Source organism: Calypte anna, chromosome 8, assembly GCF_003957555.1.
Source record: "Calypte anna isolate BGI_N300 chromosome 8, bCalAnn1_v1.p, whole genome shotgun sequence".
In the NCBI taxonomy this organism is placed as follows: domain Eukaryota; kingdom Metazoa; phylum Chordata; class Aves; order Apodiformes; family Trochilidae; genus Calypte; species Calypte anna.
The window spans coordinates 7058305-7077977 of NC_044254.1; the positions used below are offsets into that span (position 1 = coordinate 7058305).

General features: G+C 40.6%; 3 protein-coding genes across 6 annotated transcripts in view; 2 read left to right on the plus strand and 1 right to left on the minus strand.

Moving 5' to 3' along the window:
- The first annotated feature begins 163 nt into the window (after positions 1 to 163).
- On the plus strand, positions 164 to 14547 carry RO60 (Ro60, Y RNA binding protein). 3 transcript variants are annotated; one of them, XM_030454955.1, is made up of 9 exons: positions 164 to 450; positions 1945 to 2547; positions 3071 to 3291; positions 3548 to 3694; positions 5219 to 5356; positions 5663 to 5779; positions 6479 to 6592; positions 7011 to 7157; positions 8465 to 14547. In XM_030454955.1, exons 2-9 carry the CDS (start codon positions 1968 to 1970, stop codon positions 8615 to 8617), a joined length of 1617 nt encoding a protein of 538 aa, XP_030310815.1. In that variant the 5' UTR covers positions 164 to 450; positions 1945 to 1967; the 3' UTR covers positions 8618 to 14547. The 3 variants fall into 3 exon arrangements, with proteins under 3 accessions (XP_030310815.1, XP_030310814.1, XP_030310816.1); XM_030454954.1 differs by having other exon boundaries at positions 1948 to 2547; XM_030454956.1 differs by lacking the exon at positions 164 to 450 and adding an exon at positions 491 to 748.
- GLRX2 (glutaredoxin 2) lies at positions 11254 to 18370 on the minus strand. 2 transcript variants are annotated; one of them, XM_030454957.1, is made up of 4 exons: positions 18302 to 18370; positions 17684 to 17753; positions 16095 to 16271; positions 11254 to 15553 (listed from the first exon to the last, which is right to left on the minus strand). In XM_030454957.1, exons 1-4 carry the CDS (start codon positions 18346 to 18348, stop codon positions 15422 to 15424), a joined length of 426 nt encoding a protein of 141 aa, XP_030310817.1. In that variant the 5' UTR covers positions 18349 to 18370; the 3' UTR covers positions 11254 to 15421. The 2 variants fall into 2 exon arrangements, with proteins under 2 accessions (XP_030310817.1, XP_030310818.1); XM_030454958.1 differs by lacking the exon at positions 18302 to 18370 and adding an exon at positions 18067 to 18187.
- Positions 18371 to 18734: 364 nt separating this feature from the next.
- Positions 18735 to 19673, plus strand: part of CDC73 (cell division cycle 73) — a 104175-nt gene continuing 103236 nt past the window's right edge. The window contains exon 1 of the mRNA XM_030455116.1: positions 18735 to 18915. Coding sequence (XP_030310976.1) covers positions 18785 to 18915 — 131 coding nt within the window. The 5' untranslated portion in view covers positions 18735 to 18784. The remainder of the gene's footprint in view (positions 18916 to 19673) is intronic.

Here is a 19673-nt window from a genome sequence, read left to right on the forward strand (position 1 = left end):
ACCGCTCCGGCCTTGGCGGGACCGCTCTGCGGCTCCGCGGCTCCCCCCGCTGTGGTAGCGGGGTGGCGGCTGGCGGAGGAAACCCTCCGAGCCCCTGTCCCAAGGCCGCCCCGGCTCGGCGGCGCAGCTCCATCCGGGCACTGGGGCGCGGCTGGCGGGGGGCGGGGGGCGCGGCCCCATCCGGGTCCCGGGGATGCTGTCAGGGTGGGGCTGGGCCGTGGGAGACGCGGAGCCTCTGGCGGCCGCAGCGGAACCCGCCCTGCCTGCTCCCCGCTCCACGGAGCCGGTTCCGTCACCGCTCGCCATCCCGGGCTCTCCCCCAGCACCGTCCCCCGTTGGCTCGGCAGCCGCCACAGCTCTCCGGGGCTGCGCCACACTGCTCGGTATCGAAGGCCGCGCTGGCCCGGGTAGGCCCTGCCCCGCCGCCCCGCCCAGGCCGCGGCCTCCCAGGCAAGTGACGCCTCCCCGGGAAGCGCTGCGGACCGGGACCCCGGGTACGGGGGTCTGGGTGTGCGTGTGGGCTCCGCCTCGGTGTAGGCTCCCCCCGGCGGAGGGGTTGGTGTGGGGGGTGAAGGAATCCGGGGAGGGCAGGTCTGCCACCTCCTGCTTGGCACCTGGGAGGTAGAGACCCCGTGAGGGGATTAAAGGCCCCGGTCAGTGGGGATTACTCGGATGCTTCGTCGTCGCTTGGGTTTAGCATCGTTGTGGAAACTGACAGCTCAACTCGCAGGTTTTCGGGTTATCAATTGTAGGTGGTTTTTTCCTCATAATTTTGCTCTGTGTACGGAACCCGCGTTTATAAGGCAGGTATCAGCATATGACTTGCGTTTTTGCAGTTTTAGTAGCACACGATATAATGGGAGCCCTGATGATAGTTGATGCAGGCATGACATCCCCATAGATAGGCACAGAAGAAGGAAGGGTATACTGCTAATCTCGTGAAGAGAAAGGAAAATTCTGTGTTGGAGAGAAAGTTTGTAAATGAGAGTATTTCTTAAACTTGGTAACAAAAAATCTCTGTTTAGATTAGTGACATTTATTTATGCTAGTTAATCCTGGTTAAATGAAGCAAATTGGCTTTTCAGCAGCCAAACAAGCATTTCCAAAGAAGATATGTGCAGTACATAAAAACTGTTAACTGGAAACATCTTTTTTTTTCTGTGTATTTCACAGATTGGATTGTTGGTGCTTTTTTTTCTTATTTTAAGAAAAATAGAAGGTCGATTTATTGTCTTTTTACTGTTTGGTCAGAACAGAGAAAACAGAATTTGTTGTTGTCTTATCAGTGTTTTGGAGATGGCAATGATGATGATTTTTCTTCACTTCACCCTGATGATTTAATTTCACCTGCATATATTTCAGCCTAAATGTTATGGCTTGAGTTTTGCCACCTTTGATGTTCTCCCAAGTATTTGGCCCTGTGTTACAGCTACTGTCAGTTGTTGAAAAGCTGTTATCTAAGCCTCACTGAAACCCACCATATTTAAATTCTCAGTGTCTTCTCACTAAACAGTTTTTCAGCATTTTACTTCTTTATTTTAGCATAACATTTATTCATTTGGTCAGTAGTACTAATACTTCAGCAAAACAGAGTAGGGCGAGATCTGAGTTTTGAGCAATTTAGTATGAAATCCAAAAATCTACCTAAGAAATGGTATTAAAAAAAAAAAAGTGAGCAAAAGAGAATTATTCCAGCCATGTTTTATGTGGGCCATTTATTTGGGCTAATTGGTATCTAAGTTGGTTTTAAGGAAGTAAACGTGTCAGTACTTAAGAGATCTTCTGTTTCGTTTCCCTTTCCTGGTTTTCCAGAGTATACATTTCTGAAATGTATGAGGGGAAAGTTCCAAGCTTGTAGATGAGTTTATATTCACTTTGCAAAGAAGTGATAGTAGAGTGACTTGTTTTCATGACAGTTCTTATTAAACTTTATAATTTTTTCAGCAGATCTCTTGGAAGTGTAAACAATGGAGGATGAAGAAGCCCAAGTGCAAGGCGTGGCTGAAAAGCAGGTGCCAAACTCTGACACTGGTTATGTGTGGCATGTCACCGACATGAATCGACTGCAACGTTTCTTGTGTTTTGGTTCAGAGAGTGGTACTTATTACACCAAGGAGCAGAAGCTGGGCTCTGAAAGTGCAGAAGCTCTAATCAGACTGATCGAAGAGGGTAGAGGTTGTGAAGTTGTTCAAGAAATAAAGACATTTAGTCAAGAAGGCAGAGCAGCAAAACAGGACCCCTTGCTTTTTGCTCTTGCAATTTGCTCCCAGTGTTCCGATGCAAAAACAAAACAAGCAGCATTTAAAGCTGTTCCTGAGGTGTGTTGCATACCAACCCATCTCTTTACTTTCATCCAATTTAAAAAAGATCTGAAGGAGGGCATGAAATGTGGCATGTGGGGTCGTGCCCTGAGGAAGGCTGTTGCAGATTGGTACAATGGAAAGAGTGGCATGGCTGTTGCTTTAGCAGTTACAAAATATAAACAAAGAAGTGGTTGGTCTCATAAAGATCTTCTGAGGTTGTCCCACCTAAAACCTGCCAGTGAAGGTAATAAAATTTCATTTACCTGAAAATACTGTGTTTTGAACCTTGTGTATTTACTATGAAACTATTTTGGAAACCCGAATACCATTGCAGACTGATGATTTCTTAGTGATTCTGTAAATTGCACCTTAAAAACATGAGTAGTCATATCAGGAATTGAGCTGTTTATCTTTGAGGTAAACAGTTTGTTCTTTCTTTTTCTTCACTTACATTGAGAGAAGGTAAAATAATACCATTCCCTCATTTTGTCCCTGTTTTCTTACAAATGATGAAATAACACCTTTTTATTATTTGGGAAGGTCTGTTGGGTTCAAGCATATCAGGCTCCTTACTTTTAAAGACAATACACAGTAGAATACACAGAATTTGTCTTTTAAAGACAATAATATTAAAGCTACTGCTGAGCTTTTTTATAAGTGGGTGGCAGGTCTGAAAATGAAACCTGCTCATTCTGTTCCTTGGTCGAATGATAAATGCCAGTATAAAGATGGTAATCCTGCTTGGAAAATATTGTTCTTTTCCATAGGAATTGCTGTGGTCACTAAATATATTACCAAAGGGTGGAAAGATGTTCAAGAGGCTTATAAAGACAAAGCTGTTTCTGCCGAGACTGAAAAACTCTTGAAGTATCTGGAGGCTGTGGAGAGAGTAAAACACACAAAAGATGAATTGGAAGTTACTCATTTAATAGAGGAATATGGTCTGGTTAGAGAGCAGCTCCTGACAAACCATCTAAAATCTAAAGAGGTGAGTAAACTTACTCTGAAGAGACTGCAAAGATAATGAAGACTTTTCACAGTCTTAAGTCTGGATTTCCATAAAAAATAGCTCCTTTGCTAGTTTTCAAGTTTTTAACCCAGGTAGCTAGTTTAGAGTAATGAAGGTCATCATATAACCAGTGTTTTCATTTTAAAATACACTTAGTTAGTATACAAATGTTAGTTCTTGCAGTTTGGGAGTCTAATCTTTTTTTTTTTTTTGCCTTGTCTCTTTTGGATCATAGGTTTGGAAGGCACTGCTGAAGGAGATGCCCATTCCTGTGTTGTTGAGAAATTTAGGGAAGTTGACAGCAAATTCAGTGCTTGAGCCACGAGGTTCAGAAGTGGCAATAGTATGTGAAAGACTGAAAAATGAGAAACTGCTAAAAAAGGTAAGAACTTTGGAATCAGTGCCAGCCTTCATTGTGTCCAGTATCTTCCTAAACTGTATTTCTTCAGGAAACCTCTTTATAAAACAAAAAGGGATGTTCTTCACAGAAAAAGTGCAGTTTGCTCTTTTCAGAAAGCTGCAGTGGAAATACCTGCACCTTTATTTTAAAACTTACATTGATGCTTTCTCATTTGGTTCCCCTCCCCATATTTCTGAAACTTTTGCATAAATTTAAGTATCTTGACAGCTGGGATTTTTTCTTAAATTAGCACCATGGCAAGTTTTGCCTGTTAGGTTTGTCCATTGCTACTAAGTTGTAATTTACCATCAGCAAAACAAGCTGGAAAAGTGAGCTGGAAGGCCCTTGTGTTAGTTCCTAGGAAGTGGATGAAGAAACAACCATAACATCTGAAAGGAAAAAGATGTTGCAAAAAGGAGACTTTCTCCTTTCTGGTTGCCTTACTAACCAGCAAAAAGTAAGAATATCTGAGATATTCTTATGTTCTTCCAGATATACTAAACAGCTTTTGCTGCTATCACAATTAAGCAAAGCAATTCTCATTCTTCCCTCTCTCCATCTACATATATATCTCAGTAATGAGGATAGAGCTATGTTTCAGGATGACAGTTTTTTGGAAAGGAAAGATATTTTTCAGTGTCTGATTTAGGGCCTATCAAGGACTCTTTATTCTGGAAAATGCTTTGCTATATTTCCTTTTATAAAAATGTAAGATTGCACAAGATTATGGATTTTTTTTTCTGGTTTAAATTCAGATTTTCTAATCTTGGCAATATACTTGTCCATTTCCTAGGGTTTTGGGGTTTGGCATGTTGGTTTTGGGGTCTTTTGCTTCATTCTAACTGAATAATCGATTTTTTTTCTTTGTTTCAGCTTTTCAATTGGAAAATTAAAAGTAGATGAAAAGATAAGAAAGGAAGTGAAGTTAAGAGGGAAAAGAAGGTTCCCAAAAGGGAGAGCAGAGTTTTCCAGAATCTGGGAGATAGAGAAGACAAATGTGTTTCTCTGATAGCTTTATGAATTGAGCAGATTAAAATCAGGACACTTAACTTCTTCAAGGCCATAGCTGAACTGAGCACAACAATAGCTCCTTTTTTCCCCATTCTGCTGCTCTCCTCTTTTTCTGGTTTCTTTAACCATAGCTGACTAACTGAGGCACTAGGGAAGGGAGAGCAAAGATGGTGGCTGCCTGGATGGCAGAAGGACAATGGAGAGCATTGCATGATGTTTGGAATTTGTTGGAGGATTCACAAAGGGGAATAAATTCCATTACCAGTAACTGGCAATTCTCAGTCCATACAACAGCTGTGTAAATACTGCATGAACTCTTCAAACCCAACAAATGTAAAATAACAACATACTAAACAGATTTTCTTGCAGTGGATCTTATTTTCAGGTGTAGTTTGCTACTTGTTTTTCTTTGAGAATTTTTTTGTTTGTTTGTTTGCTTTAACTCTTTTTCCTTCAGATTTTCAGAGACTTACAATTGTTTTCTTTTGCCTGTAGGGTAGAATACATCCATTCCATATTTTGGTTGCTTTAGAAACCTATAAATCTGGACATGGTAGCAGAGGGAAACTTTGGTGGCGTCCTGATGAAGACATTTTAGAAGCTTTGGATGCCTCATTTTACAAAACTTTCAAGGTAGCAATTTGTTCTTCAATTTGTTTAACTTGTTCAGAATGAGCTGTTTTGTGAAAGCTTATAAAATGATCAAGAAAAGTTTGTTGGGTGGATAACAATTTTTCAACTTTGCAAGAAAAATCTTAGGGTTCAGAATCTTATTATAAACTTCATTATATATTCAGCTTTTGGCAACATTATTGTCTTAACATTTCCCCAGAAAAAACAAAAAGTCTCCATTTTAGGGTTGAAAGCAGAAGAAGGAAGAAGAAATCAGTGTACTAATTATGTCTGTTTATTTTCTTTGGGTTTTTTTTTTCATTTCAGACAGTGGAACCAACAGGAAAACGCTTCTTGCTCGCAGTTGATGTCAGTGCATCAATGACACAGAAAGTTTTGGGCAGCGTTCTCAATGCTAGCACAGTTGCAGCAACCATGTGTATGGTGAGACATTCAGCTTACTTTGTAACTATATGCAGCTTGGGCTGCTCTGTGGATACCAGGGTGCCCTAGAGCTGGTTAGAAATCAGAAGGAAAGTTATTTGTCATGTTTTTTGAGTACAGAAGAGGTGACCTTCTGCCTCACTGTTAGACTGGATGCTTAAAGCCGACAATATTCAGAAAGATCAGTTTGGAGAAGTTGATTTCCAGTGTAAATAAAAGTGGTCAAGGCTGCTTTTTCTCTTAGCTGAAGATACATTTTAAGTTTCTTTTGGAAGCATTCATAGAATGATGGAGATTGGATTAAGAAATTTGGTAATAATTCTTCTGTGCATATGAGTTACTGATAATGGCCTTTGCATTACACTTTCCCCTCAATTTGGTATTCTGAGGCCTCATGTGGATTTATATCATAGAGGAGCTGAACTTCTGTAAAGTGTTTTGTATCTGAGGGGAGAAAAATTATATGGAAGTATCTTCACTTACAATAGTCAGAGCAGTTCTTTAGCTCTGATTTTTGCAGTGTTTATTTGCAGTAATATTACAGATTAAAGTGCAGAGTGAAGCTTTAGTACATATCAGGAGCCATGCTGACTTAAATACAGACAGGTTGTATGTTGTGTTTTAGGTAGGGAGTGCCTTAATTCAGAGTTTAGAAATGCTGAAGTAATGTAACTAAATTGTTTTTCTCTTCTTTCTCAGGTTGTTGCCCGTACTGAGAAGGATTCCCATATTGTTGCCTTTTCACAGGAAGTGGTTCCTTGTCCAGTGACAGCTGATATGACGTTACCTCAAGTATTAGTGAAAATGTATGAAGTATGTAAAAAAACAAAACAAAATAAATTAGGAAATAGCTGTTGCTAACATGGGTTTACAAGTTTCAGGAGTTGCATTGAATTTCCTTTGTAATAAATTCTAGTACCTTGTTTAGTCTGTATCAACACTAGGTTTTTCTTTTTCTTTCCTTTATTTAAAGTCCATCAAATGTCATTATTTTAACTCCCAGATATAAAAGTGCAATTTAGAATAATAGTGTTAAGGTCATAAGGAGTTAGTTTGGAGAAATATTTGAAGAACAAAGTAGCAAAAACCCTGAGCAGAACTGAAATGAGAAAGTGAACTGTTGTTTAACAAAGAAGGATCCATGTGTGATAAGACATGAAGCTTCCTTAAGTTTGGCATGGTTTACTAATTCCTGTATTGTGTTCCATGTATTTTTTTCTTTTCTTTGAAGATTCCAATGGGTACCACTGATTGTTCCCTTCCAATGATATGGGCTCAGAAAACTCAGACAGCTGCTGATGTCTTCATTGTATTCACTGATAACGAAACCTTTGCTGGAAATACTCAACCTGCAGTGGCTCTTAGAGAGTACAGAGAGGTAAATAAGCTTCTGACTGCTTGTAATTGGAGTACAAAATAAATACCAGTACTAAAAATGTTTTAGAGACTTATCTAGTTGTGATTTTTAATTTTTTTTAGTAAGTAATTATATATTGTTGAAAACTGGTATATTCTCCAGTTAGGCAGACTAAGTGCACGTATTGCCCCAGGTGTACATATTTAAAATTGAATTGCTAAATGGATTTGTAATTATTCTACAGTGCTCAGTGTACTGCAGTAGCAATGAAAATTTGGTGTTTAGGGAATACATGAATTTCGGCATTGTATAAATACTGATTGACTTCTTTGTAGGAAGTTCTAACAGAATCAAATTTAACTTAGATCTGCAGGAGATAGCACAAAGTTTAAATGAAGTAATGAAGAGAAGCCTGTAGGGAAGCTGGCAGTAGGATGAGGTGAAGAAAACCCTTTATGTTTTTAGAGGGGCTACTGTAAGCTGTGCAGCCCCATAATTTTGAGTGAAACTTAGTAAAATAACTTCTTCCAGCACCTTGCTATTAGAAACTCTTATTTAATTAGCAAACAATCTTTATGCCTTAACTGAACTATTTTTTTAAACCACAAAACCCAACTTTATGGCAAGCATGTATGTACATTAATCTTTATACCTTCCTACCTTGTCTGTTGAGTTAAAATTAATACCAAAACCCATTAACTTGCTCACTGTGTTTTATTTTTCTTTGTTGAGATTGGCTCCCATTCCTAAATCTGTGCTTTGATTAAGGAGTTCCTGTAGCTGGTCTTCATGGCCCTTGCACTGCTTTACCTTAGTGCACTCACCTGCAAGTTCAGGTAATTAAGTGAAATTTTCCAGGCCAGAGTTGTTTTGTTTATTCAACCAACAATTAGAAATTCTTGCCTTTGACAAAAACACAACTCTCTGACTCTTGTAAAATGATTTGATAATAACTATTGAAATAATTATTATTTCAATATTTATTGGAATAAATATTGAAAACTATATTGAATATAATTATTCCTTAGGAGGAACTGCAGAGTAGCCAATGCAATGTTTACATTTGAAATAATACATGAACCTTAGCAGTGCAAGAAAGTTGGGCTAACATACCTCATTACAATTGTTTCAGTTGATTTAAATACATCTTTTGTCAGCAAAATACAATGTTAACAGGGAGTCTGCAGTTGGGTTATGTCAGAATGTGTGCCTGTTCACACAGTGGTTTATGCAAGCAGGAGAGCAAGATGTGGCTGCCTGGAATGTTTATGTTGCCATATATGTGTGTTCTGATGTGTTGTGTTTCTGTTTTTGTCTTCTTCCTCTAGAAAATGGGTATTCCTGCCAAACTGATTGTTTGTGGAATGACTTCCAATGGTTTTGCAATGGCAGATCCAGATGACAGAGGGATGTTGGATATATGTGGCTTTGATGCAGGAGCTTTGGATGTTATCCGAAACTTCACTTTGGATTTCATTTAATTTTCTAGGCATCTGCTCTTCCCAGTGAGTCCTTCACTGGCATCAGACTTCACCCTGGGAACTCCCAGCCAAATATATGTTACTAATAGAATATGGCACATTATATGCATATCAGAATGTTACCTTTGGAGAAGGGAAAACAAGAAAAGCAGATGAAAAAGCTCTTCTCTGTTTTCCTGTTGCACACAATTTAAAATGACAGTGGGAAGTTTGCTAAAAGTAGCTACAGGGTTACACAATATGTAATATTTCATTTATTATAGATTATAAGTACTGAGAGATTTTTAATTTTTTCCCCTGTTGCTGTGGAATGCTTGTTTGTGAGACTAGGTTGATGGGTTATCCTTAGGATGGGGCACGGGAAAAAAAGTGGGTTAAGTGGATTTAATTATATCAGTTTAAGAGCAACTTCATTCAGAGGGATTTTTTTTTTTTTTTTAGACTTTAAAAAAAATCTTGGTATTTTAAATGGATAAGTTTCAACAATTTCCATTGCTGGGCTTAATATCTGCAAAAGCAGTATTTTCTGGCACACGTGAGACCATGTGACTGTGATGCAGTATAGAAGTTACTCTGTGAAACTTTATACTGATAAAACTGAAAGTGGAAGAGCTCATGCTGATCTTTTTCTATCTAGATTACCACCTGAGTTTTCAGGAGTGAAGTAGAGTTCTCTTGAGATAAATTGAGGGGCAGTTTCTGTACAATGCCATTTCAGAAGCACTGTATTACAGTTAATATGCTTTACAGGAAGTTCTAAAAACTGCTTTGAGTGGAAAGATCTTGCAAATGGCTAGGAGATAACATCAGTCTGTGTGATGACTTCAGGAAGCATCAGCACACTTTCAGTGTGGAAGATCAACAAGTGCATGTGTCTTGGCCTGCTCTTGAGAGCTGAGGGCTAACAACCAGAAAGAAACAGCTACATTTATTTCCAGAAGAATGTATTCAATGATACTGAAACAATCTTCCTAACAGGAGAGTATTTCTTTTTTCTAAGTCTTTTTGTAGATTAATGTTGCTTCTGATTTCTTAATTCCAGCTAACATTTTCCAAAACTACCTCCAGTTTATAGTGACCAATTCTTAAAAACTTTTACAGTATGTACAGTTTCCTCCTTCATGTTCTCAAAATCTTGTTTAGGTAGTGATTTTTTTTTTTTTTTTTTTTTAAGTCTGATAGTAATAGTGTGGGGAAAGATAAGATAAGGAGAGAGATAGTGAATATGTTACCTCTTCAGAACAGGAATTGATAGCAGTTCATGTGTATACGTATTTAATTCTGTGTGTGTGTTTATATTTGTGTGTATAGGGGAGAAGTTCAAAGATGTCTTTAGGAGATGACAAGGTTAGAAAGGTGAGAAAGGTTCTTTAGTGATTCTTTTACAGCTTCCCCTGAGACATGTCAGGCTTTCTGATAAATAAAACAATGAGGGAAGCCTTTTCTGGCATTAAAAACATGGTTTAAAGGACTGATGGTAGGAGTGTTACCTTTCAGTGGATGTGAATGTAGTTCTGAATCACTGCTCAGAGTGCCTGAAAAATTCTGGACTGCCACCAGCTTGTTAGGTGACATCTGGAAAAAACAAGTGTTCCTACAAAAGCTGAGACATAGCACTTTGAGTTTGGAAAAGAAAATTAGCCATTTCTTAAGAAAAATTTCTTACTCCTGGTTTCATAAAAGAACACCATGAATATAGGGAGTGAATTCATTTGCTAAATACGTGTTAATAATTATTTAAAGTAAATGCACTGATGTTTTTGGGGTTGTTTTTGGTAGTAATGTGTTACGAATTACACTGTAGTCAAACATCTGATGAGGTGTTTCCTTCTAAGCTAGAGATGTTGAAAATAACTGATAGATAAGTATCTTTTGCAAGTACTTTTTCTTATTCGAAGTAGTATTTGTGAAGTAATAGAAAATATTTTGGACTAAATATAAAATTAAAACAGGTATTTCAAGTAATCATGTGCAGTTAATTGCACAGATTTTCTGCAAGTAAAATATCAAGCTAATAACAAATGGAATGAGCAGTTACAGTAGTGTTGCATCTCTGAAAGCAGTCTAGTTTAAAATACAGTTCCTTGAAGTAGAGTGTAAGTGAAGGTGAACTTTTCAGTAGAACTTAAAGAAAAATGTAGCTCCCTGAACCTGTTGACTGTGCACAATGTTTAAGATTGTCATCCATGCTGGAGTACCTAAAAAGCTCCTAAAGGTTTGCTGTGTCTCTGTACTAAAGAAATCTCATTAGAAATAGCATATTTGAAGTGGTTTGGTTATACGGTGTAAAACTAGCACCAACAAGATCATGTTATCTTTCAAGATTTTCAGAGAGGGGAAACTGAAGTAAATGCCAACAGCTGAAACTTTATAGTGTTTTGACCTTTGTTTCTACTGGTTTTTGTCTTTTTTTTATTATCTTACAGTAAAAGGCATAGAATGGTGCTGCATATCCCTTTTCTGTAGTCTGGATCTTGTTTATTTGCCCACATAGTCAGCACAGAGGACAACAAAAACTTCCCATAACATAAATTTTTCCTGCTTTTAGTCTTTAGTTATTAAACTGATAATTTCCAAAATTATATCCTGGCATGTAAAAAGAGGCAATAATTACTGTCATGTTTAAAAATTAAAAAAAAAAGTGAGCTTAGACAAAGTTGCCAAGTGGAAGCCTTAGTTCAGTGTGCAATAAATAACACACCCTGGCATCAAAGAGAGGGCACTGGTGCTCTCAGGTTTGCATTGGAGGAACACTTTGACAAACAGCAAAAATGGGGCTGTAATTGTGTAAAAGTTGAACAGAGGCAAGTTTAAAGATAATTAATTGGACTCAAAACTTTCATTTTAAAAGAAGTGTGAATGCAGAGTGCATTGGGTGAATGCAGTTTTCCTGATAGCTAACAGGATTAGTAGGCTTTCAGTTTGGCTGCCATTTCACTGTGACCCACTTGACAATGCTGAAGTATTAGACTGCTGTGTCCAAGACTATGATGCTCAGGCACTTGAGCATTAAGGAAGAAAAAAAGGATAATAGAACGGTTGGAAGCAGAGCAGAGGTGAAACATTCTGTAATGAAGGGTTGGAGTGAGTGAGAACCAAAGCTCAGGTTTCTTCATGGGATGGACACAATCAAGAATATGGAGGGGGCAGAGGGCACTTAAGATTTCTAAACACTGTTACATCTCTTTGCTATGAATGTAAAATATTAGGGAGGCTGTGTGGTTCTTTGCTGTTTGATTGGGGCCCATAGGCTGTGAAAGGCTATTAAACAAAGTATTCTTGGCTTAAAAAACACCCCAGCAGTATTAGAAATTGAATTTAATAATGGCTCTGTCTATAAAAATACCAGGGAAAAATATTTGTCTCCATTGGGAAATGCTGTGCTGCTTCATGACAAACCTAACTCATAGCTACTGCACCAGCTGCATTGGTATTGCTTCCATTTATTTTGTTTCTTTTATTACCTTTTTACTTCACCCTTCCTTTTTTCTGTTAATACTGGCTTTTTTCTCCATTCCCATGTCCTTGGCCCCTCAGGCCTATACTTGGATCTCTTCCACATAGAAGCTCTCATCCATTCCTTTTTTTGTTTTTGTCTCTGTTCTGCCTTCTTGCTGTCATTACACATGATAGCTTAGCTAGATAACATATCAGAAGTGATGTGATACTATTTATCCTTATCTTTAAAAAACAGGTAATTTTTTGCTTTCTCTGATTATATTTTTCTCTTATAAAACACTTCACTTGCAATATCAGGTTTTGTGGTAAAACTTTGTGTAAAGATCAGTGACAGAAGTATACTTTGTGTATTTACAAAAATCAAACATCTGCCTGAGAATGGCTTTACTTTTATAAAATAACTGCTTAAAACTGGTTTTTCCAATGTAAAGCTTCTTTCTAGAATTAGATCAGTGGGCTGGAGCTTTCCATTCTGTTATGTATTATTAAGCTGCTCTTACATGCAGAATTAGGGAAGCATTTAAATTAATATTCTGTATAAATAAACAAGCAGCTTCTTTGTAGTATTCATTAGAGAAAATCTTCAAAAAATAGGATGTAGAAGTAAACCTAAGCAAAGAATCATTTGTCTTTGCTTGTACTTTTAACCTCTTTGTAAGCATTTACAGGTATATTTGGCCATTTGCAGTTACTCACAGTGGACAAATAGGCTGTAAGCACGACTTGATTGCTGGAATGGAGTGGTAAAGATATTGTCTTGCTGTGATACAGCAGATTGTACAACATTGCTGAGTAAGAGTTATGGGGGAAAAGGTAAAACATTAGGACAATTAATTAGGTAGAGCTAAGATGAGCTAATTTCAGCAGGAGGTATGGTGTCTTTATTATGTGTGCTTACATTTGGATTATAATTTTGATACTGTCAAGTGTGGTTTAAGTATTTCTCCAATCTGAATTTGAGTTTAAATACATGTATTTGCATATATCTATGTGGTATGTTGAGAATTTTTAGAAATGCTTCATTGACAAATAATGAATATAAACTTGTTTACCTGATGTTCCTGACAGCTTCTTAGAGTTAAGCACAACTAGTTGCAAATAAAATGTCTTTTCTATTACATTGTCCTATTAAAAAGTGCAGTTCTACTCTTTAAAAAAAATTCTGTATAAAGAAGCAACAGATGGATGCATTCTGTCTGCTCAGTTAAATTTCTTGCTTGTTTCCAGCTTCTTACACTTCTTAGGAAGCATATTACTCAAGCTGGATGTGACTTCAGTACAGGTACAGGATCTTTTAGTGGTAAATTTTTAAAATTCAGGTACCAGGGCAAGCATCACTTTAAGAGGAACAGCTCTGTCCTGGAGACAATGCTAGGCAAAAAATACAGAATTTTTTTAATTACTGTTTTTTAACCCTTCCTATTTTTTTTTTTTTGTCTAAGAGTAGAACCACACTTTATCATCCATATCATAATAACATGGCTTTTGTGCCATCCAGTAATGAAGGCACTGTCTTGCTGCTACTTTCTGTGAAATGATACAAAATTAATGAGAAGCTATTTGGATGGGGAGCCTTAATATGGTTAAAAAGAAACAACCCTTTGAGTGCCTTAAGACATACCTTCTTTAGGAAATGGGCACTCACTTGAATCTGTAGGCATGCAGCATGTTTTCTCAACTGTTGGAACAGAATATTGCCTTAAGTGACACTGCCCTGGGATTTCTCCAGCTTAGAACTCAAAGGGTTATTTTAGACTACTCTTTTGGGACTTTTTTAAAAACAGGTAAGAAAATGAAAAGTTCTTTGAAAAATACCTTTGCATACTCTTATTGTTATTTTTACATGATGGGTTTACCAGCTTTCAGGTGCAAAATTATTGTTAATATTCTGAGAAAACATAACTAGCCTAAGAATTGTACACAGAGAAAAAGAATACTTGGTTACCACTGTATGAGCAAAATGAATTGCTTTATTAAGTATAAATACAGGAAAAGATGCACATTTGTTTTTCTCTTCATGGGCATGTCCTTGTAAAAAAAAATACTAATAAGGCAGTGATGAAACTAGCAAAATACAGTAAACCACAGTAATAAAAATATGATGAGGTCAGTGTGTTTAATTAGCTCACTACACGTATTAAAGATGCACAGTGCAGGCAACTTTACTGAAGATTTCTGCAAATAATGTGATTTAAACTTCTTTCAGACCTGCATCACAAAAATGAATAGCTCTGGGATTCAAATGATACTCTTACAATCCAAGTTATTTGGAGTTAAGATTAATATAAAAAAATAGTTTAGGTGTCTGCAGTGCTGAAAGCAATGGTAATAACAGGAGTCTTATTCAGAGAAAGGGAATAAAAATTCTTTTGACTTATGTTTTTATTGTAAACTGTGCATCTTTAGTTGTGTAATGGTCCCTTTTAACAACGACTGGGATGGAATTTTCTACTTGCATATGGAGTTTCTTGAAAAAAAAAACAAAATAGTCTTGACATTGCCAGGTCTGGCTTTGGATGTACATTGTACTGAAGCTACAGAACTTTAGATGTTTCTTTTAGACTTTTAACTGCAAGTTAAAATTGCTAGTAAACTGCATTATGACTATAGATTTGAAGTACTAAATAAACTCTATGCATTAGACCCATTTTCCTTGGTCTGAAGTTTCATAATTGTGTTGGATGGATCAGAATGTTGCTTGTAGCTGCAGGGTTTAGGGACAGTGGATGACCCTGCAGAGGCTGAGACTTCATAGTGCAGAGACAAGATGAACAGAATTCCCTGCCCCTCTACAGATGCAAGATTCTTTTTTCCCTTTTCTGTAGCAATTGGACATAAAATTGATGACAAAATGATCACATACATGATCAGACACTACAATGTCAGAGAGGCAGATGTGTTACAGCAGCATCACTACAAATTTGTTTTGCTTTGTACTTTGTTCTTTATTACAATTTGGCATTCAGAGAAGCATTACATTTAAAGAAACCATGAAATTAAACCCAGCATTTATTGGAACAAAGCTAAAAAGCAAACTGATTTGCAGAAAAAAAAATAAATTACAGGATTTTCTTGTACAGTCTGTATTTCTCTAAAGTACAGTTATCAGCATGTAACAAAATGACATCACTGTCTCAAGTGTTTTATCAGTATTTTGATTTTATCAGTATTTTGATGGTGGTGAAGCTGAGGGAAGGACACCAAGTACTTGCCAAGTTTAGAAAGTCTGTGTCAGAAAATGACCTATGAATCAGAAATCTCTGGCTGAAGTTGAGTCCAGCTGATGCAGTGTATCTTTAGGATCTTTTAACTCAGCTGAAGTGCTTTGATATAAAGGAAGGTAAGCTAGGTGGCTGTTAAGGGTTTTCTTTTCACTTGACATTGATGAACTAAAGGAAGCAGTTTGCCCTCATCATGGAGCCTTTGAGTATCTGTAGCACCTCCAATAAAAGTCCCATTGACAAACACTCTTGGAACCTATCAAGAAAATGCAAATTTCATTAGTTACTTCTTGAAAAAAAAAATTAAGCAAGCCTGTAGGTACTCAAGTATACAGAAAACAGTTGTGTTCTTATATATGCATATTTAATAGCACTGTACAACAAGTTTCCATAATATTTACAGAGATGGGAAACTTTGTTCACATGCCCCTCAAAAGTGGAATAAAATAACTGTATAGGACATTCTAATAAAATAATAGAGTCAAGCTTGCCTATATAAAGCTAAGAAGCTACAGGGTGTTAAACACAATGTATTAAAAATACCTATACAAATCAAAACTGACTTTGATACCTCGTTTATCTTAGTGGCAGTACTAAGATCACCTCACAGGGATAAGCAAAGGGTCTCAAGAGGAAGAGACTCTGCAGATGCCTCCTGTACCTTGTCTTTAATTTTAGCAGCTTGTACCCCAAGTTTGCTTGTGTCATAAAAAAAGAACAACTTGTTAAAGTCATAACCCCTGAAGAATGTGTGTAGTGTAAGTTCTTGCTTGGTACATGTGGGACAATATACTTACTGTTCTGCCCCCAGTCATCTGCTCCAGAATGTCTTGGAACTGACTTCCATTTGTATTCATGTCCAGTTCTATAGCTGTGTAATTCACATTCATACTCTCAAAAAGTGTTTTTGCCATTTTGCAGTAGCCACAAGTTGTCTTAGAGAAAATCACCACGCAGTTGTCTGAGATAATATCCTAGATGTTCAAAAGAATGTTCAAGTCAGTTTTTATTTCAGTGTATTTTAAGAGTGTTGAATTGTCATGAAAACAAATATGGAAATTTAAACTCTGCTAAACACAGGAAAACTACTCTGTAAAAAGGCTTTTTGGGGTATTTTTAACAGGGACAACAGAGGAGTTTCCAGCCATGTTCCAGCAATGTTTGGTTACTTCTGAAGAACCTTTCAAACACTGTACTTTATTCTCATTTTATTAAAGTGAAAAGCTGGTTCAGATTTTAAGTTTTTCCTAATTTTGTAATACAGAGCCATGAGAACCCTAAGGTGAAGAATTAACAACTTTTCTTTAAAAACAAAGAGCAGAACAGTTACTTCCATCAAGGTATCTGTCACGAAGATACCACTGCTTGTATGGTGGGTGCATCGACCCCACACTTGTTCTGAAGATCTCTGTGGTGGCTGAGCACCTCCTCCAGGGATGCACTCCATGCTTACACATCAGAGTAAAAGTTGCTTCCCACCTCACTACCATGAAAGTCAGACTCTTCACCTCAAAAAATGTAGTTGCATGTGGCTGGATCCCAGAAAGTCTGTGAGGCAGTGAGCTGCAGCTTCAGGAGTCAGCAGAACTACATCAAAGATGAAGTGACAACTCCTGGCTCTGTGTAAGCTTTCTAACAGTATGCACCATTCTCTAAGTACAATACCTAGATGTTAAAACTTAGCAGTACCTAATTTTCAAAAATTTTCTTCTTACAAAGCAGAGAAATAGAAGAGACTCTACCACGAGCACTACTGGAACCTGCAAAGCTGTGTCTGGCCTGCACTTGACACCAAACCCAAGGAACATGATTGCAGTGCATGTGGAATGCTTGGGCATGTAGCAGTGCCAGGCCTGAGCCCTCTTCTGCTCTGAGGTCACAACCTGCCAAACAAGCTGCTTCTTGAATTACTAAGTACAGCTTCCCTGTTCCTAAGTCAAATGGGATGGGCTTGTGGCAACGAGAGGGACAGAAAGGGTTCTGGGTGGCAGAAAAAAAATACCCTTATTACTTTACAGTAAATTCAAGGTGAAATCAGGTTGTAATTTAGTGTCAGTAAATTTAAGAAAAATTTAAGGAATTTAAGAAAAAAAAACCTTAAAAAATATTTACTTTTCTTGATATCAGTAATTTTACAAGGTTTAATTCCCCATATTGACAGCTGTACTGCATCTGAGTAGAGGTCTATAAAAATGCATAGAGTCTGGGGAGATCAGGTATCTAGAGCTGTAGATAAACAAGGCTGCCAGTGTTGCTTACAGGTAAGAATCAGGCTCAACATGCAGAACTATTTACAGCATTTTGTTATATAAATCAGAAGAGCTTCCAAGCAAACATCTTTTTAAGAAATGCTAAAAATGAACAAGAATTCCATAAATCCCATTACCTGTATCTGATTCACAGCAGCAGCATTTGACAACCCCGAAGGAGCGGGCAGAATATTCCCCATACTAAAACTAAGAAAAAAAAAATAATTTCAGTCAGATAAGTGAGCTTCCCAACAAATGACACAGTTTATAGTTCACAAGCTAAAGGTTGTCTCCACGCTGTTTGAAGTATTTAATGGAGTTTCTCCATTACATGACAGCGTGCTCCACCCGCATCCCAACAGTTCTCCCCGGCCTCCAGGGAGACGGGAACAGAAGGAACGGTGACCGCACACGGGGAGCAAGCACCGCTCCTCCCCGTGAGCCCGCAGCTGCCGGGATCTGTTCAGCACCACAGCCCGGTACCGCTCAGGGCCGGGCCGGGTTCGCTTCCCTCACGAACCGGGTCCCGCAGGGGCTGCGCCTTCCCAGCCCCGCAGAGCCCCCGGCCCGGCCCCTCCCGCTCTGCTCCCCGCAGGGCCACTGCCCCGGGGACGGGCGTGGGAAGGGCACAAGAGAGAGACAGAACCCCCAGCCCGAGCCCAGCCCTAGCCCTAGCCCGAGCCCGAACCGCGGACCCGGATCCCGATCCGGACCCCGAACCCGAACCAGAACCCGACCCCGACCCCCGCACCCACCTCCGCCTCAGTGCCGCCGCCCCCCGCAGCGCCCCCTGCAGGGCCATGGCCGCCCACAGGAAGGGGCGGGGCTTCTGCTCCGCCCTCAGCGCGCTCTGACCCCGCTCGCAGGACCCCGCTCCGCCTCCCCGGTGGGAGGGGGTGCGCGGGACTGCCCGCCCGCATTGCCGGTCTCCTGAGTATGGTGCGCCGGCACCGCTTGGACCGAGGGAGGTCGTACTCTCCCTACCCCCACGAAGGAATGTTCAAGGCGTTGGGAGCGTCTTTCGGCGGCGGGAGGAGCCTCCGGGGCCGCTGTGTGGGCGGGGGAGCGTCATTTCGTGCCAACATGCTCGTTGGCGCCCCTCGGCGGCAGGAGTGTCCCTGCTCAGGCGTTCGCGGCGGGCAGCCCGGGGCCTGGCGTCTGACGGCGGGGTCCTTGCTCGGCTGGCCCAGGGGCCGGGCTGAAGCGGAGCGGCGGCGGCCGGCGGCTCCGGAGCGAAGATGGCGGACGTGCTGAGCGTGCTGCGGCAGTACAACACGCAGAAGAAGGAGATCGTGGTGAAAGGCGACGAGGTGATCTTCGGCGAGTTCTCCTGGCCCAAGAATGTCAAGACCAACTATGTCATCTGGGGGTGAGCGGCGGGGCCGGGGCGGGCGGACGGGCTCCGCCTCGCTTGGGAAGGGACGGGCGGGGGAGGTGGAGGGAGAAGTTGCTCCGAAGTTGCGGGGCAGCTCCCGGGACGCGGGGTCTCGCCCGCTCTTCGCCTCCTGTCGCGTTGTAGGGAGCGGGGCGGGCGGGCGGCCTGCAGCCTCCTCCCGACAGGGCCCCTCAGGAGCACCCGGGGCCGGGCGCCTCCGTTCTCCCCGGGCTCCGAGAGAGCAGCCGCCGGGCTCCGAGAGCAGCCGCCGGGCTCCGCGTCTCCCCGCAGGGGCTGTCCGACCCACTCGCTTTGTGGGTTGCGGCCCGCACCTTTCATGCGATGCCCTTCCCTCCCCCCGACGGCAGCCCGTGCCGGGCCGGGAGGTCTCGCCGATCCCTTCGGGAAGTTTCCCGGCACCCCGGGACTGCTGCTGGCGCCCCGGCTCTGGGCCAGGAGAGCACCGGGTCCGGGGTGAGGTCTCTCCTGGGCTCTCAGCCTGTTCGTGTCCCCCGGGGGGGCTGGAGGCAGCGGGTCCCGCAGGTCCATGCGGTGAGGTGCAGGAGGCAACTCCCCAGCGTTGTTCTGCGGTTTGTGGAAGCCAAACCCTTGGCGTTGACCCTCTTGGTTTATCCGGGATCGCTGTGTCTTGCTGGAGCCTTGTCCCGGTGCAGGGAAGCCTCCTGGGTCCCAACCGACACCTGCGGTCACCGGGCAGCCCGGCGGAGCTGTGCGGGTTCGGTGCCTCGCAG

Coding starts and splice junctions, on each gene's coding strand:
- RO60 (XM_030454955.1), top strand. CDS start 1,968: ATGGAGGATGAAGAAGCCCAAGTGCAAGGCGTGGCTGAAAAGCAGGTG. Junction 2,548..3,070: donor CCTAAAACCTGCCAGTGAAG/GTAATAAAATTT, acceptor TCTTTTCCATAG/GAATTGCTGTGGTCACTAAA. Junction 6,593..7,010: donor TATTAGTGAAAATGTATGAA/GTATGTAAAAAA, acceptor TTTTCTTTGAAG/ATTCCAATGGGTACCACTGA.
- GLRX2 (XM_030454957.1), bottom strand. CDS start 18,348: ATGGCCCTGCAGGGGGCGCTGCGGGGGGCGGCGGCACTGAGGCGGAG. Junction 17,754..18,301: donor GCGGCGGCACTGAGGCGGAG/GTGGGTGCGGGG, acceptor TTTTTTTCTTAG/TTTTAGTATGGGGAATATTC. Junction 15,554..16,094: donor AGATGACTGGGGGCAGAACA/GTAAGTATATTG, acceptor TTTTCTTGATAG/GTTCCAAGAGTGTTTGTCAA.